The sequence below is a fragment of the Trichechus manatus genome, unplaced genomic scaffold, assembly GCF_000243295.1.
Source record: "Trichechus manatus latirostris isolate Lorelei unplaced genomic scaffold, TriManLat1.0 scaffold00294, whole genome shotgun sequence".
In the NCBI taxonomy this organism is placed as follows: Eukaryota; Metazoa; Chordata; class Mammalia; order Sirenia; family Trichechidae; genus Trichechus; species Trichechus manatus.
The window spans coordinates 1,063,463-1,079,646 of record NW_004444230.1 but is presented as its reverse complement, the minus strand read 5'-3'; the positions used below and the strand labels follow the sequence as shown (position 1 = coordinate 1,079,646).

The window sequence follows — 16,184 nt, the reverse complement described above, 5'->3', positions numbered from 1 at the left end:
CAGGAGTCCTGTGCACTGAGGTAGGTGGGGCCCAGGCAAGGTCACTAGGCACATCTGGGGGAGGGCAAGTGTGTGGAGGTGAGAACTCGGCTTTCTGGTTTGGACTCCACTCTCCAGGAGGAAGAGAAGATGCTTCAGCCTCCTGGGAGAAATGTGGAGAGTGGGGCAGAAGTGTGACCTGCCTGGCCCTGGCCCACAGAAGCCCCTTTTGCCCCCACTGCTCTTCCTGATGTACGTCAGGTCTAGGAGAATGGGGGCGCTGGGTGATAGCTACTGGGCACTACCCCTGCCCACACTCCTCTGAACCCTCTGCCCCGGGAACCAATGCAAGACTGGGCAAGAGGGGTCTGGCCGTGTCCCACTGCTCCCCAAGAGGTCCCAAATGATCAAATCCTATCCCTAGGGCTCCTCTGGTCACTGACAGGCTCCAGCCCCAGTTTTGGATGGAGGATGGACAGAGGGCAGGGCAGAGCCCATCCAAGGTACGCTCACTCTGGCCCTACGGAACCAGGGAAGTAAATGCCCTTGGCTCCCTCCACACATTTCCTGGGGGAAGCAGTGCAGAACTAGGAAAATACAGCACAGCCCATCTTAGAATTCTGAAACCACCAACCTCCCAACTCTGAGGGAACTGGGCCCTCACGCCCCCTGGCGGGGATCTTCCATGGCGCACTACTTGTTCCTGCACTCACACACTCACACAAACACCAGTCCGCAGAGGGTCACGGGAACTGCCATACCGTGCCCTCACCACGCCATTCTACAGACCAGGAAAGACGGGCAGAGAGGGAGGGAGGGCCATGCAGGTCCACAACTCAGCCCAGGTGCTGCAATTCACTCCACAACCAATGTTTATTGAGCACTCACTGCCAGTGCACCAGGAACCTCTGAACTCTTGGTCCAGTGCTTTTCCATGACCCCGGGGCGCCCTGCTGTCTGCAGTTTGGGCTGAGATGCCAACCACCAGGAGCTGGAACCTTCTCCTCTAGGATACTGTTCAAGTGGCAGAAGACGGGTGGCCCCCACTAGCCCACTGCAGGCCTGCAGCACCACCACTATCCTGTGGTCCAAGACTAGGAGGCAGGATGGGGCCTGGGGAGGCCACACTCACAAGTGGGATGGGGTGGGGGCTGGTCAGCTGTGTCCATTTTAAGTTTTTAATAAATAGCTCCTGCTGCTGCCCAGGCTGGGAGAGGGGTGACACCATTGGGCTCAGGCTTCCCAAGCTCCTGAGAGGTGCAGGGGTGGCCGCCTTCTCATGCCAGTTCAGGCTCCGGCTCTGAAAAGGAGAGAGCACAGGGATTAGCCCCCTACCCACTCCCAACAGGTATCAAGGTGCTGTCTGGAAAGGGGGGGGCAGAACATGGGGCACACAGGAGGGAGGCTCTCCAGGAACAGGTCTATGCTAGTCCCAGCTCCAGGAAGGATGTCCCCCCAGCCCCCAGTCAGGGTAGTGGTTGCCCACTCGCTGGAAGCCCCCAGTGGAGTGATCCCAGCACCAACACACACAGCACTGCCTCTGCAGCCCAGTGGGTGGATCCATCTGTCCCAACCTCCAGCCCCAAGCACATCCCCGCACCCTCCACCAGGACACAAATCACTCACCAGCCTCAGCCTCGTCACCCTTGGCATCTGGCTCCTGCCACCAATCAGCATAGAGACCCTCCTCGTAGTCACCATCCCCCTCAAACTCGGTGTCGGGCGGGAGGTCCTCAGGCTCTGTGGATGGCTCTGCCTCCTCCAGTGCCATCTTGAACAGCCCCAGGTGGATGAGATACCAGGTTACAACAAATCCTACATCGCCTCCTTTCCTGGCCAAGGGGACCTCCAGTCCCATCTCTTAGTCCCCAAAGCTCCTCCCACCCAGTGTTAAGACCTAACATAGGAATGATTTGAGGGTTTTTCCCAAAAGGTCTTTATCCCAAACCGCCTCCTCCCTGAACTGATGCGTGGGCTCCACCAGCAGAGATTCAGTGTTAGCGCAAGCAGTGCCCTCTCCACAGCCCCCCTACCTTTGAAGTATAAATTCCCTGGAGAGAAGAAAGCTATTCTGTGCACACCGCTTTCTCCTGCTGTTTGCCCTACTCCCCTGTACCTGGAGAGCTCTTGTATATACCCCCAAATCCAGGAGTCAGCTCCAGGAGGGGTCCTCAACTGGAGCCCTCCTCTGGTGCCCCTTGCTGACCTCTGTTTGCTTTTCTGCCTCCCCCACTAGACCATGAGCTGCTTGGGAAAGAGACTGTGCCTTTCATCAGCTTACCCCAGCCCCAAGAAGTGTCTGGCAAACAGCAGGCAACACGTTAACAGTGATCAAAATGGCTATCACTCACTGAGCACCTACTATGTGCTTGCTCTATACACGGAGCTTTACATACTTGATCTCATTTAATTCTCACCACAACAACGGTATGAGATGGGCATTATTCACCCCATTCCATGGAGGAAGAGACAGAAGTTCAGAGAGGTTACTGAAAGCTTGCCTGGAGGCCACCCAGCTGGTAAGTGGTGGAGCCAGGTCTGGCAAGCACCAAAGGCTGGGTGCTAACCATTGTGGACCCTGCCCCCATGTTTAATGAGGAGGCCATGGATGGATGAACTCAGGAGGGAATGAATAAATAACCACTGAGTGGCAAACCTCAGAGAAGTTCAGGCTCTCAAACCCTCATTCATCCATTCATTCACTTGTTTATTCAAACTCAGTTTCTAAGCACCAGCTCTCTGCCAGGCACTGTGGGAGGGCTGGGAATACCCAGGTCTCCATCTTGTCCTGAAGCACAATCCTCCAGGAGACTGGCTGGAGAAGGGGGCCGGGATCGAGACAGACCAGGGCTGCAAATAACTCCAGGTATGGGCCACACGTGATCGGGGAGGCACCGAGGGTCAGAGTTGGCAATGAAGCCCAGAGGAGGGAGCCAAGGCATGCAGCAAGGGCTTCCTGGAGGAGGTGCCATCTGACCTGGGCAGGATTCAGACTTGTGGAAAAGGGGGAGGGGGCATGAGAACAGTCAGCCCAGGAGAGAAGAGAAGGTGTAGGTAAGGGACAGGCAAACCTCTTCTGCTTCACAACAGCTGACCGCTGGGGGTTGGGGCTGAGCTTTGCCATAGAGGCCCAGGGCAAAGGCCCAAGGCATCCTCCACCATGGCCCAGGCCTGGAGAACAGGGGGCCACTTACCTCATCATCTGACTGCAGGTACATGTGTGCAAACTCCAGCAGCTCCTGCAGCTCAGCCGTCTGGTTGTGGTAAAGCATGGCTTCCTGGGAAGAGCAGGGGCGGGAGAGGGTGAGCCAGATCCTGCTGCCAGTGCAGGGTGGGCAAGTGGTAGGGGCAGCCAGGACCCCTAGAATCTGGGTTCCCTTTCCCTTTTCCAGCTCAAGGAGCAGGGAACAGGTTTCAGCTCACATGCTGATCAGATCATCATAGCTGCTCAGAGTGCTGGGTTAAGGATTCTGAGGGCTCAGTGAGTAAGAGTGCCTCAATCGATTAGCAATGTCTGCCACTGACAAGGAAGGTGGAAGTGGCACCATGGCCCCCATATTTGCCAGCCTTGCTCTAGATTCCAGGGGGTTTCCTCAGTTGGTCCAGTTAAGGGTCCCCTGGGGAAGAAGTACAAACGTCAGAGGTGAGAGAAGTAAGAGTGGGGAGGATAGTGGCAGGAGCGGACACTTTTTGGGTACCTTCCACATCCCAGGCACTGAGCTGGCAAGGTAGTTAGTACAAACCCCACTCTGCAGATGGGGCAACAGATTCAGAGAAGGTCAATGTCATTTCTAGGACCACACAGCTGGTGGAGCTGGGGTTTGGACCCAGGACTGACTCCATCCACAACCCATGCTCTTTCCTCTTCCCATCCAGCCTGCCAAGGAAGCAGGGTCTGACCGAGCATTTTTAATCAAGTCGTACGCCCTGTGAGTGCCTCGGAAGGTGGTGCCCACCTCCCGGGGCTGGAAATCCTCCTCCTCCAGCCCCCAGCGAGCCCGGTGGAAGCGGTAATACACCAAGTTCTGCTGCATGATGTTGTCTTCAGGGTCGAAGAGCATGTAGCTGGCAGCGCTGCGGGCGGCCTGGTGCACGTCATTCACTGCAGGCAGGGCGGGACAGGGATGAGGAGTATCCCAGTCACTTCCTCACATTCAGGGACAACTTCACCAAGCTCACCCCAACCCACCTCTCAGTTCAGTCCTGTACTCCTCACCCCACCCAATAATAATGCAAACTAACGTTTACTGGGCACTTGCCGTGTGCCAGGCCCTGTGTAACTCATTTAAAATTCATTGTTATTGTCATCCCCATTTTACAGACAAGAAGCCTGAGGCCCAGAGAGGTTAGGTAACCTGCTCAAGCTCATACAGCTGGCGAATGATGGCAGTGGAGAATTAGAACCTGGCAGCCCAACTCTCAAGCTCTCTGCCATCTGATCCCATGAAGAGTCTCCCTGGCCCCTTGGTCCTCAGCCCCTGCACTCCAACTCCAGCCTCTGTCTGAATTTTGGCCTTTCCACATTGCAGGAACCTTGGAGGTTGTCTATCCCAGCTCTCAGTCGATGCCAGATCTCCCTCCAGTGAGGAGATCCACAGTCTTGGCCTCAAGTCAAGGTGTTTTTTTTTTATTAGCCATGTGATCTGGGGCCAGCCCCTTGCCGTTTATGAGCCTCAGTTTCCTTATCTGAAAAATGAGTCCATTTTTCCTAACGCCAGCTGCATAGGGTTGGTAAGAGAATCAAGTGAGATAAAAAGACATGGCAGGGCTCTGTAAGCTTTGTAAGCTGCCTAGTGCTGTGTCTTCTAGCTCTCTCCCGAGGCTGCTCTCTGTCCCCACCCAGAAGCCTCTCACCTGCTCCAGGTCCCCAGGGTTGTTTTTCAATATCCGTTCATCTCAATCTTCTTTCCCATCACCCAGATTCCTCAATTCTGAGGGATAGCGCCCATAACTCTGCGAGGACCCCACTACAGTCCTCTCCCTCACCCCTTCCTCTCTTGTCCACGCCCACCCAGGATGCTCACATTTATAGTAGGCAAACTGCAGGTAGTGGTACATGGTGGCCACGAACTTTTCCACGAAGTAGCCACCCACGTTGGGGGTCAGGTTGGCCTCACAGTCCACCTTACACTGCAAGGATTCTGCAAAGAGATCTGGGGGTCGGAGGCAGCAGTGAGAAGCTGGTATGTTTAAAAACTCAATCCCATTGATGGAGATAACTTCAGATACCAGCTTTGCCAACTAAACTTCAGTTTCCTTGTCCAGAAAATGAGTTGTTACAATGCAATGACATAATATGTATAAAGTGCTCGACATACAATAAGTGATACTGAGGATGCATACTGTGGGCTGGTCCCATCTCCTGGGCTGACTTGCCATCCCTGGCTCGGCTCCACCATAAAGCCAGAGGGAGTCAGGGTGGGGCCTCCGGGAGAGTGGCAGGGGGAGTTTAAGGCTAGATAGAGAAGCTGAGGACAGGTCTTCTTGAAGGACCCCAGGGTTAGGGATCCTGAGACTAGATGTGGTTTCTGGCCACAATGAACAGGCTGCTTTCTGCACACCTGCCGGGCTGTGTTCCACCTCAGCACCTTTGTACTTGCATTGCCCTCTGCCCTCTGCCTGAAAGGCCCGCGAGTCTACCCTTACCAGACTCTTTTGGAATGTCACTAACTCTTAGTGTTGATGCATCTTGGACACTCCCTACTGTAGCCCTCTGCACCCAGTGTCAGGGTGGCTACACCTGTCTCTATTAGCAGACAGGGTTCTGGGAAGCAGAGCCCACTTGGCCCCCCACTTAGTTTCTACTGGGGGTCCTGAGACTCTATGAGTGCTGAGTGCTTCAGCCTCTGGAGAGCCCCAAAGTCAGGGGTTTGGGACAGGGATACCTGCGATGGCTGGGTAGAAGTCCTTGAAGTCCACCTGCTCCTGGGCCCCCTCGCAGCCGGCCAGACACCGGGCAAAGGCCGCTAGGTACTCAGCCAGGGCCCGCTCCATGTCCTCGGTGCTGCTGCGGAAATCCCCGCTGTTGTAGAGTTTCACCGCCCGGAGAAACACGGCCTAGGGAAAACAGTGGCAGCGGGGGTCAGGGGGACCTCCAATCCCTCCTCTCTTCTGCAAGTGGGAGTCAGGGAGCAGAGTCAGGGCCGGCCCCACTCCCCTGCCCCTCCACCCCACCTCGTAGGGCTGGGCCTCCAGGTCCGTGAGGGGATCCTCTGCGGCATCCAGCAGCCCCCGGTAATAGTTGAGATACTTGGCGGTTAGCTCGTGCTTCGGATTCCGCTGGAGGAAGGTGTAGGCCGCGGACACCGCCTTCTCCAGCCGGTTAGCCTGAGGGGACCAGGGGGTCAGTAAGGCAGGAGCCCGCAGCCCTGAGTGCACAGGGGACTTCGTAGCTCCGGGTGAGCGCAATGCTTCTCCCGCCCCGTCGGAACACCAGACGCCGAGCAGCCCGAGCAGAGCGGCGCCCGAGGGCGGACGCTGGGGCAGGCGGAGCGCCCACCTTGAACAGCGCGTAGTGCAGATACTGGTAAGGCATGCGGCTCTGGAAGTCGCGCAGCAGCTGCCGCGGCGGGTAGGGCACCTGGAAGGCGGGCAGCGCCCGTTTGCAGCGCCGCAGGCAGGCGGCGCGCTCCAGGACGTGGCCGAAGAGCTGCAGCTCCCGGGCCCACTCGTCGCCACGTCTGCCGTCGGGGCCGGGATCGGGATGCGAGGCCCCGGGCTGCGCCGGGCCGCTGCAGTTGGCGTGGCAGAAGGCCTCGCTGTCCCGCAGCAGCCGGTGCAGCCGCAGCGCCGCCTCCAGGTAACGCGCGCTCTCGCGCCAGCTCTCGCCCTCGTACTGCTCCAGCGCGTGGCCGTAGGCCGCGGCCAGCGGCATCAAGTCCTCCGGCGGAAAGCCCCGGAAGCTGTACTTCTCGTACTGCGCCCCGGCGCTGCCCAGCAACAGCCACAGCAGCCCGCACGTCGCCCACCCCATGCCCCCGCCGCGCCGCCGGCTCTCGGAGCCAAGAAGGCAGCCAGCAGGACTGGAGGGCGCAGGGCCGCGCCGGTGCGCCTGCTGGGTCTTAGCGCCGGCACTGAAGGGAGGTGGCGGGGCGGGGGGCGGGGAATTGCCTAGGTCTGGTCCCCAGAGGGGCGGAGGGCTGCCTGCCGCCTTTTCTTGAGAGGGTCCACTGGTGTCTTGAGTCCGATCCCCTGCCCAGGCCTTGGGGATCTTGTGACCCCATGACAGATGATAAGTGGGTGGATGGGCGGGGAGAACGTTTCACGCCAGGGATGGAGAGCCCAGAAAGCTCCTCCCTACACATAGACAGCCCCCCACCCCCATCTTAAGATCTAGAAATTGTGGGAGCTGCCACGTCCCCCTACTCGGCCCAAGCCCAGGAACCTGGTCTTAGCGCCCATTCTGCACGCTCCCCATCCGAGGCCCTGACGAGATCACACGGAGTGTCCCCGCGGCCCACGTCGGGGAGACTCACACCTCGTTCACCCCGCACACCCTCCCCTATCACAGTGTCTCCATCCCCAGGTCACAAAGTCCTCGCTGACCAGCTTTTAAAAGGGAGGCAAAGCTGCTCTTCCCTGAAGAAGCCTTCTCTTGGAGGACTGTAGGGGTGGGGAAAGCACTGAGATATCCCTCCGATTCTGGGGCCTCGCCGTCCGCCTGGAGAGTCCTAGATTTGGGGGTGCCAGCAAAGGAAGCAAGGGATGCCTCAGCCCGGCTTTAGGACCCGGGAGTTCCGGAAAAAGACGCTGAAAGTTTTTTTTTTTTTTTTGTTCTTTTTTCTTTTTTCGGGTGTGAGCTCAGACTTTTTGTCTTTCCCGAACCTCTCTCCCTCGCCGGGCCCCCGGTCTCCCGGCCCCGGGTAGGGGTGGCGGTGGGGGACCCGGAGCGCTTGGTGGTGCGTTTCTCGGTCTCTAACACATTCAGCCTTGCCCCCTCCTCCTACCCACCCCCCACCCCCACCCCTTCACCGTCTGGCCAGCTCAGTGTCCCCAGCCCCCATTCCACGTGGACCAGCCAGGGCGGGGGTGGGAGGGAGGACAGGAAGCGGGGGAGCTAGCTCTGGGAAGAAGGGAAAAGGAGGTTGGCCGCGGCGGCTCCCTCGCTCGTCCTCACTGCCGGCGGTCCCAGCTCCAGGCACCATGCTCCCCGCGGGGCCCCCCAGCCACACCTTCCGCTGGCTCCCCCTGCTGCAGTTGCTGCTGCTTCTGGTGCAAGCCGTGGGGAGGGGGCTGGGCCGTGCCAGCCCGGCCGGGGGCCCCCTGGAAGATGTGGTCATCGAGAGGTACCACATCCCCAAAGCCTGTCCCCGGGAGGTGCAGATGGGGGACTTTGTGCGGTACCACTACAACGGCACTTTCGAGGATGGCAAGAAGTTTGACTCGAGGTAATGGTTGGGCACCCCCCGACTCGCCACCCCCCTTCCCTGAGCCCCCACCAGTCTCTCTTCGGTCCTGGGGTCCTCTATTGCCCCTTTTAAGCTGTGCATCCAGGCACTGACTCCATGATCCCCTAACACCAAACACAGCATCCCTGGGGGCTCCCAGACACCCATCTCCCCAAAGACAACCCCCTGCCCCCAGTTACAAACCTTCACCTCTCAGAGGACTCTGATTTCTTTCACACAAGCTCCTCACTTCCCAAAGGACTTGATAATTAAGGCGAACTGCTTTGTTCACTTACCGTTGCTTTATTTAAAGGCATGGTGGAGGTCGGGGGTTCTGTCTACAGTGTTGGAGGGAAGAGGATGGTGCCTGCTGCATGGGAATCCTCCTGTGGTCTCAGCCTGGGACTCCCTGTCTTCCTGCTACTCTGACTCCCTTTCTGGTTCCTGCCCTGTTTTCAGTACCTTTGCGACAGGAGAAGAGGGAGAACTTTGGAGGGGTGGAGGTCATCAGGAGCCGGTGGGAGTAAAGGTGGGGGGCATTATAATAAGACAGTAGGATGGATCTGGAGGGTGGGGCGCAGCTGGGTGCAGGAGCTCGTCTGTCTACGTGTCACATGAGTGACATGCCACCCTGGGCTCTTTGGACGGTTTTCATGCCTCCTTCTTCAGGTCTTGCAGGCCGTCTGCCCTTCCCGACCCCTCCCTCCCTCTCTCCCTCCATCTTAGCTCTACCAGGCCAGAGCTGCCACCGCCCATCTTGCTAACTCTGGGGTTTGATAGACCAGTCTCTGGTCTGCTCCAGGCCTCTGGTCCCCAGAGGCCGATGCAGGCAGGACAGAGCTGTGCACCAGCCCCAGGGGTAAACTTTGGGTCCCTGTCACACACACAAACCCCATATCACACCCAAAGACGTCAGTACCTCTTAGACCGTTCCACACAACGCGGCTCAGCCCACGGCAAATAAATTAGTAGACATGACTTTGGAGGCAAGCAGCATATTGGGAAAGAACATGAACTCCAAAAGGCCAAGACCCTGGGTTCAGACCCACTCTGTGTATGATCGTGGACAAGTATTTTACCCCTTTAAGCTTCACTTTCTCCTCATCTGAAAAATGGAGATAAAAACAGTACCTACTTCCTAAGGCTGATGTTAGGACTCACACAAAATGACGAATGTAATCACCCCAAAGTGAAAAACTACCCAAATGCCCATTAACACTTGGATGGATAAATAAATTGAATTTTATACAGCAATGAGAATGAAAAGTCTACTATTAAATGTGACAACTTAAATGAATCCCACAAACATAATATTGAGTGAAAGAAGCCAGAAACCAGAGTATATACTGTATGATTTCATTTAAAAACAGGCAAAATAAGTTGTAGTGATAGAAGTTGGGATAGTGCTTACTCTTGGGAGGAGGTATCGGGTGGAAGAGGCTTCTGGGATGCTGGCAATGTTCTGTTTGTTATGCTGGTTGCAATGCTGTGTCCAGTTTGTGAAAATTCAGTGAGCTTGTATGTTCACTTTTCTGTATGCATGTATAAAAATATTTTTAATAATAATTTAAAAAAAGATGATGACTAAAGTAAGCTTCACGCAGCACCTGGCAGTCCACGGGTTCAATGTGCATTAGTCTTGACTCTGGTGGAACCTTATGCCCTGATGATTTTTAACTCTTAGAAACTGCGCAGTGCTCACAACAGCACTGTGAAGGAAGCGGGTCAGACATAAAAGCAGCTCAATGATACAGGTATAGTGAACTCTAGGCAATAGCCAAGGATCCAGTGGTTAAACCCTTGGTGGCTAACTGAAAAGTTGGCGCTTCGAACCCACCAGCCACTCCGTGGGAGAAAGAAGTGGCAATCTCCTTTCGTAAAGATTACAGCCTTGGAAACCCTATGGGGTGGTCCTGCTCTGTCCTGTAGGGTCACTCTGAGTCAGAGTCAACTCAATGGCAGTGGGTTTGGTTTTTTGGTAGGCAGCAGCCAGGAGTATAGCCAGAGCCCTTGACCTCTAGGAGTGGGGTCAGTTGGGAGTTAGGGGATGATCCTGGTGGGACTCTGGGAGCCTGGCTGGGCACAGGCTCATGCAGTGTATGAGCCTGGAAAACTTTCTTAACCCATGATCCCCTTGGATCAAAATAAAAATCTCCCACCCTTCCTTAACTTCTGAAAATTCAAAATTTAAAATGTTTAACTCAAAACAAAAGCTATGGCAATTTTAGAATGGGCTATTTAAAAAAATTAAAAGCAGTCCTATCCCAATTCCAGCCAACACTGCTTCTCTTTCCTTTCCTTGGAGAATCAATGGTGCAGTGGCAAAAGCATGGGCTTTGGAGTTCAGCAGACCACATATTAGCTGTGTGACCTTGAGCAAGTCACTTAGTCTCTCAAGTCTTTATTATTTCTCATAAGAAAAATTAAAACAATAATGCCCACTTTCTGGGAGAGAGGATTAAATAAAACAATGTATGTAAAACGCCAAGCATTTAATCTGGCCTATGGTAAGTGCTCAATAAATGTTCCCCTTCTTCGCCCTGCTGGACTTACCACCCTGTTGCTCTCAGCAAATTAGCAGTGGACAGGCCTGCCTGCCCCCCATCCCAGGGTGGTAAAAGCCCCTGGCCTTCTTGGGGGCTTCCCTTTTGTAACAGCCCATCCTTTTAAGGGGGGCGTGGGGAGGTCATGGCTGACCTGAGAGGCAGGTATGAAGAGGAGGTGAGGAGCATGTGGGTCCACACCTGGTATAGGGAGGAGAGTAGTGCATGTATGTTGTGTGTGCACACCTGTACGTGTATAGACCATGGGCAGAGGAAACCGTGCATCATCTGTGCACACCTTCGGCCACTGTATCTCATCTCTCCCCTCCCTCCAGCTATGACCGAAGCAGCTTGGTGGCCATTGTGGTGGGCGTGGGGCGCCTCATCACCGGCATGGACCGGGGCCTCATGGGCATGTGTGTCAACGAGCGGCGACGTCTCATTGTGCCTCCCCACCTGGGCTACGGCAGCATCGGCGTGGGTGAGCAGGGCTGAGGTGGGGGCACAGAGTGTGGATGGAGGAGACCAGGAGGCAGAATCAGGGACCCCTGGGTCAGCAAACTGGAACTCAGAGAAGGGAGTGACTTACCTAAGGTCACATTGCACAATATGAAGAGTGGCAGGTCTGGGACTAGAGTTTAGGTCTCCTGCTTCTGGGATGGGAGGAAGGGGCATAAGAGGGCTCTGGGTGGTGCAAGTGGTTTGTGATCAACTACTAACCTGACGGTTGGTAGTTCAAACCCAGCCAGCAGCATGGTAGGAGAAAGGCCTGGGGATCTGCTTGTGTAAAGATTACAGCCAAGAAGATTCTATGGAGCATTTCTACTGTTTAACACATGGGGTGGCCATGAGTCAGAATTGACTCGATGGCAACAGGTTTGGTTTTTTTTGAGTAGGATCATCCAAAAATGGCTAAGAAGAAGGGGTACTGGAGGTGGTGGGGAGGGAGGCAAAGCAGGACTCTCAGCCCTCGGCTCCATCCCCACCCTGTCGTGCTGCCTTGTCCTACAGCAGGGCTGATTCCCCCGGATGCCACCCTCTACTTCGACGTGGTGCTGCTGGATGTGTGGAACAAGGAGGACACCGTGCAGGTGAGCACCTTGCTGCGCCCGCCCCACTGCCCCCGCATGGTCCAGGACGGCGACTTTGTCCGCTACCATTACAACGGCACACTGCTGGATGGCACCGCCTTCGACTCCAGGTAAGGGCTGGAGGGGAGCCTGGAGGCTCTGGGGACTGTGACATATGGAGGAGAACTTGGGGCCCATCCTGCCTCTCCCACCCCCAGCAGTATCATCTCTACCTCATTCTTGGCAGCTACGGTAGGGGCGGCACTTATGACACCTACGTTGGTTCTGGTTGGCTGATCAAGGGCATGGATCAGGGGCTGCTGAGCATGTGTCCTGGAGAGAGAAGGAAGATCGTCATCCCTCCTTTCCTGGCCTATGGCGAGAAAGGCTATGGTGAGGGCAGGCAGGGACTGTGGGCGGATTCTCCAGAAGAGGGAGAACCAGGGCTGCCACATACAGTTGCGCACTGCACAAGGGCACCCAGCCAAGGAGGCAAGTAGAGATGAAATCTAGCCCTTGGTGATTGTCTAGCTAAGAAGAGGTGCCTTATTCTGATTTACACAAAGGCTCAGTGTGGGCTGGTAGTGACCCTGAGGAAAACCCAGCTTAGGTCTCACAGGGAGAGCAAGAAATAAGGTCAATGATGCCAGGGAGGGAAAGGGCTCTGGAGAGCAGGGATGGCACATTTTTCATGGCTTCTACACAGTCTTCCTGAGTTGAGAAGAAGCCCTGTTTTGTTCCCTACTTGTATGGTTCAAGCCCTATCCCTTCCCCAGGGACTGTGATCCCTCCAGAGGCCTCCCTGGTCTTCCACGTCCTACTGATCGACGTCCACAACCCAAAGGACACTGTCCAGCTGGAGACACTGGAGCTGCCCCCTGGCTGTGTCCGGAGAGCCATGGATGGGGACTTCATGCGTTATCACTACAACGGCTCACTGATGGATGGCACCCTCTTTGATTCCAGGTCAGGAGGGTCCTGAGGAGGGTGGGAAGGGCTGCAGGGGGAGCCAGGCAGAAGAAGCCAGGGCAGGGAGGGAAACACCAGGAGCTGGCACAAACGGCTAAGCTCTTGACTACTAACTGAAAGAAAGGCTGGCGGTTTGTAACCCACCCAGAGGCACCTCGGGAGAAAGGCCTGGTGATCTACTTCCGAAAGGTCACAGCCATTGAAAACCCTATGGAACACAGTTCTACTCTGCATGCATGGGGTTGCCATGAATCAGAATTGACTCAAGGGCAGCTGGTTTGGTTTTTTGGTTTGAGGTTACCCCGGGCAGCCGCTGTAGGGTGTCTCTGAGCTGCCTGGAAGGGGGAGAGGCCCCTTTGACCCCCCCTCCCTGGCCCGCCCCGCCTTGTATTGCAGCTACTCCCGCAACCACACCTACAATACCTATATCGGACAGGGTTACATCATCTCTGGGATGGACCAGGGGCTGCAGGGTGCCTGCATGGGGGAGCGCCGGAGGATCACCATCCCCCCCCACCTTGCCTACGGGGAGAACGGAACCGGTAGGGTTGTTCCCGCCATCACCACCTCACCTCCCCTCTGAACTGCTCACTGACCTTCCCCCCAGTATATAGCCCAGGCCCCCCAGCACAGTGGGATCCAGCCACTGCTCTGCCCCTCTCTTTCTTAAGAGCATATACATTCTACATCAGCCCACCCACCCAATTCCTGCCACAGACCCCATCCATCTTCTCCAGGGGCAGTCTCATCCTGTCCCCGCCAATTCTCCCCTTCCATATTGGCGAAGGACAGCTGACTTCTGGGTTGGGGGAGGTAGGATGGTTATGGAAGAACAGAAATAGCAGCATAGCCCTAGGAAACAAAGATACCTGGATTGGAGAGCCAGCTGTGCTTGGCGCCTCAGTTTCCTCACTTGTAAAATGGAGCTAATCATATTGATCAGTAGTTACGGGAAGTTTGCAAGAAGAGTGTAAAAGGGCTTTCTAAACTGGCATGCTCCTTGCCCCACCTCTGCCCCCGCCCACAACAAGAGCGTATTAGAAGAATTGACTATGGGAACAAACACCCCACCCCATCCTGGTTTGAAACCTCAGGGCTGGGAAGAGCTTGGAGACTGGGCGGCTAGAGCTCCGAGCTGATCCACTCATGCATTCTGGCCTCAGGAGACAAGATCCCTGGCTCTGCTGTGCTGATCTTCGACGTCCACATCATAGACTTCCACAACCCTGCAGACCCAGTGGAAATCAAGACACTCTCCCGGCCCCCGGAGGCCTGCAACGAGACCTCCAAAGTTGGGGACTTTGTTCGATACCACTACAACTGCTCTCTGCTGGACGGCACCAAGCTCTTCTCCTCGTGGGTCCAGGGCAGGGCCAGGGCTGGGCAGGGGCGTGGGCACGGGCGGGGAGTCCTCCTGGCAGCACCCTCGACCCTTGTTCCCCCTATCAATCCCCAAGTCTCTGGTGAAGCATCCAGACTCTTGCTTTCTCCATTGGCTCCCCATCTAAGCAAGGGAGACAGGAGGCATCAGGAGATGAAATTCTTTAGTCTGCAGGGAGAGGGGAGGTGAAACTATCCTTGGGGGAGAGCTGTTATTTCCACTTTATGGTGGGGAAGCGTGCAGGGAGAGATGAGGCCTCCAGGCCACGCTTTAGGAGCAGTGGCAAGAGGAAGCTGGGAGTCTCATCTCTGCCCCACTAGCCTGGCACCCCTGTGGTGGGGCGGGCACCAGGAGGAGGGACTAGGGAGGTAAGGGCTCATCTTGGCCCTCGGGAGAAAGGAGTGTGAGCTGGCAGAGGCCAGGCTGGTGCTGACCTGGGAATTGCTTTCTCCTCCAGCCATGACTATGGGGCTCCCCAGGAGGTGACCCTGGGGGCCAACAAGGTGATCACAGGCCTGGACACGGGCCTGCAGGGCATGTGCGTGGGAGAGAAGCGGCAGCTCGTGGTGCCCCCGCACCTGGCGCATGGGGAGAGCGGAGGTGAGAGGGCAGATTGGCCTGATTGGCATTCGGTCCACTTTGTCCCTACCTTTCTTGGGCCTTGATAGCTAATGGGAGGAGTCAGGGAACACTTCAGGATGGTTCTGTAAACATCCTATGCCCCACTCTCCAGCCCCCACGAGGGAAAACTGAGTCCTGTGGACCAGGGAGCACATGAGGAAGACTGGGGAGCCAAGTCTAGACTCTGCCTGACTGGGACACCTTCCTTCTGTCTTCTCCCTCCCCCAGCCCGGGGGGTCCCTGGCAGTGCTGTGCTGCTGTTTGAGGTGGAGCTGGTGTCCCGGGAGGAGGGGCTGCCCACAGGCTACCTGTTTGTGTGGCACAATGATCCTCCGGCCAACCTGTTTGAATACATGGATCTCAACAAGGATGGAGAGGTCCCTCTGGAAGAGGTGGGCGAGGAGTTCCGTGCCCACACACGCACCCCCACCAGGAAGCCCATTTGCATGCGCCCTTTAGCAATAATGCAGTGCATGTCCACCATCCTGCGTGCCACCCCCTGCTCCCATGTCGCTGCCCCTCTGTTGAGTCACAGCACCTTAATGTCCTTGTCCTTTTCCTTCTGGCACCTGTGCAGCCCTGGCCTGGGCGCTGACTGTCCCCCATGCCACACCTTCACCCTGGCCCCACTCCTGCCAGCTCAGGACCCCAACACCAGCTCCTCTCCTCCCAGTCCTTACTGGGACAGCCTGAAAAAGAAACACGTCCTCTCTGGACCCCACCTGGGGGCCCTTCCCAAGGTCACAGTTGCTCTGCCATGACCCTCTCTTCCCACCTCCCCTTGCATCTCCCCTCCTCCAGTTTTCCACCTTCATCAAGGCCCAAGTGAATGAGGGCAAAGGACGTCTCATGCCTGGGCAGGACCCTGAGAAAACCATAGGGGACATGTTCCAGAACCAGGACCGTAACCAAGACGGCAAGGTCACCGCTGAGGAACTCAAGCTGAAGTCGGACGAAGACCAGGAGCTGGTCCATGAGGAGCTCTGAAAGGCAGGAGGCCCCGGCCTGGTCTCAAATGCAAAGGCCCACTTCTAGGGGGACAGTGGGCAGTGGGACTGACCTTCAGTCACTCCCCTCTGCAGAGATAAAGTCTGGGAGTCATCGAAAAAGTTGTCAGAGGAGCCAACACTAGTCTTCCCAGTAGCCCTAGATTAAATTCCACGGTGCAGACCTCTATTCCATTTTTCTCCTCCAACCCCAAACTCCTTAAAGATTTTTGGAGTTAGAAAGCCAA

The 16,184-nt window shown here is 56.2% G+C and overlaps 2 protein-coding genes across 2 annotated transcripts; one reads left to right on the top strand and one right to left on the bottom strand.

Moving 5' to 3' along the window:
- Positions 1-1,135: 1,135 nt before the first annotated feature.
- Positions 1,136-7,076, bottom strand: P3H4 (prolyl 3-hydroxylase family member 4 (inactive)). Its single transcript, XM_004390323.1, has 8 exons — positions 6,479-7,076; positions 6,154-6,306; positions 5,865-6,036; positions 5,004-5,132; positions 3,936-4,081; positions 3,174-3,257; positions 1,606-1,750; positions 1,136-1,279 (listed from the first exon to the last, which is right to left on the bottom strand). The coding sequence occupies exons 1-8, from the start codon at positions 6,950-6,952 to the stop codon at positions 1,257-1,259; spliced, it is 1,326 nt and encodes a 441-aa protein (XP_004390380.1). The 5' UTR covers positions 6,953-7,076; the 3' UTR covers positions 1,136-1,256.
- A 1,030-nt stretch (positions 7,077-8,106) lies between these two features.
- FKBP10 (FKBP prolyl isomerase 10) lies at positions 8,107-15,937 on the top strand. Its single transcript, XM_004390322.2, has 10 exons — positions 8,107-8,366; positions 11,245-11,390; positions 11,921-12,110; positions 12,227-12,372; positions 12,756-12,945; positions 13,345-13,490; positions 14,112-14,304; positions 14,787-14,929; positions 15,179-15,342; positions 15,752-15,937. Exons 1-10 carry the CDS (start codon positions 8,122-8,124, stop codon positions 15,935-15,937), a joined length of 1,749 nt encoding a protein of 582 aa, XP_004390379.1. The 5' UTR covers positions 8,107-8,121.
- The last annotated feature ends 247 nt before the right edge of the window (positions 15,938-16,184 follow it).

What these genes read in the sequence shown, in the direction of transcription:
- P3H4 (XM_004390323.1), bottom strand. Translation starts at nt 6,952, where the DNA reads ATGGGGTGGGCGACGTGCGGGCTGCTGTGGCTGTTGCTGGGCAGCGCC. An exon ending in AGGATTTCCAGCCCCGGGAG is followed by an intron (nt 3,258 to 3,935) that starts GTGGGCACCACC and finishes TGCTCTTCCCAG; the next exon opens with GAAGCCATGCTTTACCACAA. An exon ending in GGGTGACGAGGCTGAGGCTG is followed by an intron (nt 1,280 to 1,605) that starts GTGAGTGATTTG and finishes TCTCCTTTTCAG; the next exon opens with AGCCGGAGCCTGAACTGGCA.
- FKBP10 (XM_004390322.2), top strand. Translation starts at nt 8,122, where the DNA reads ATGCTCCCCGCGGGGCCCCCCAGCCACACCTTCCGCTGGCTCCCCCTG. An exon ending in GGCAAGAAGTTTGACTCGAG is followed by an intron (nt 8,367 to 11,244) that starts GTAATGGTTGGG and finishes CCCTCCCTCCAG; the next exon opens with CTATGACCGAAGCAGCTTGG. An exon ending in GGCACCCTCTTTGATTCCAG is followed by an intron (nt 12,946 to 13,344) that starts GTCAGGAGGGTC and finishes CTTGTATTGCAG; the next exon opens with CTACTCCCGCAACCACACCT.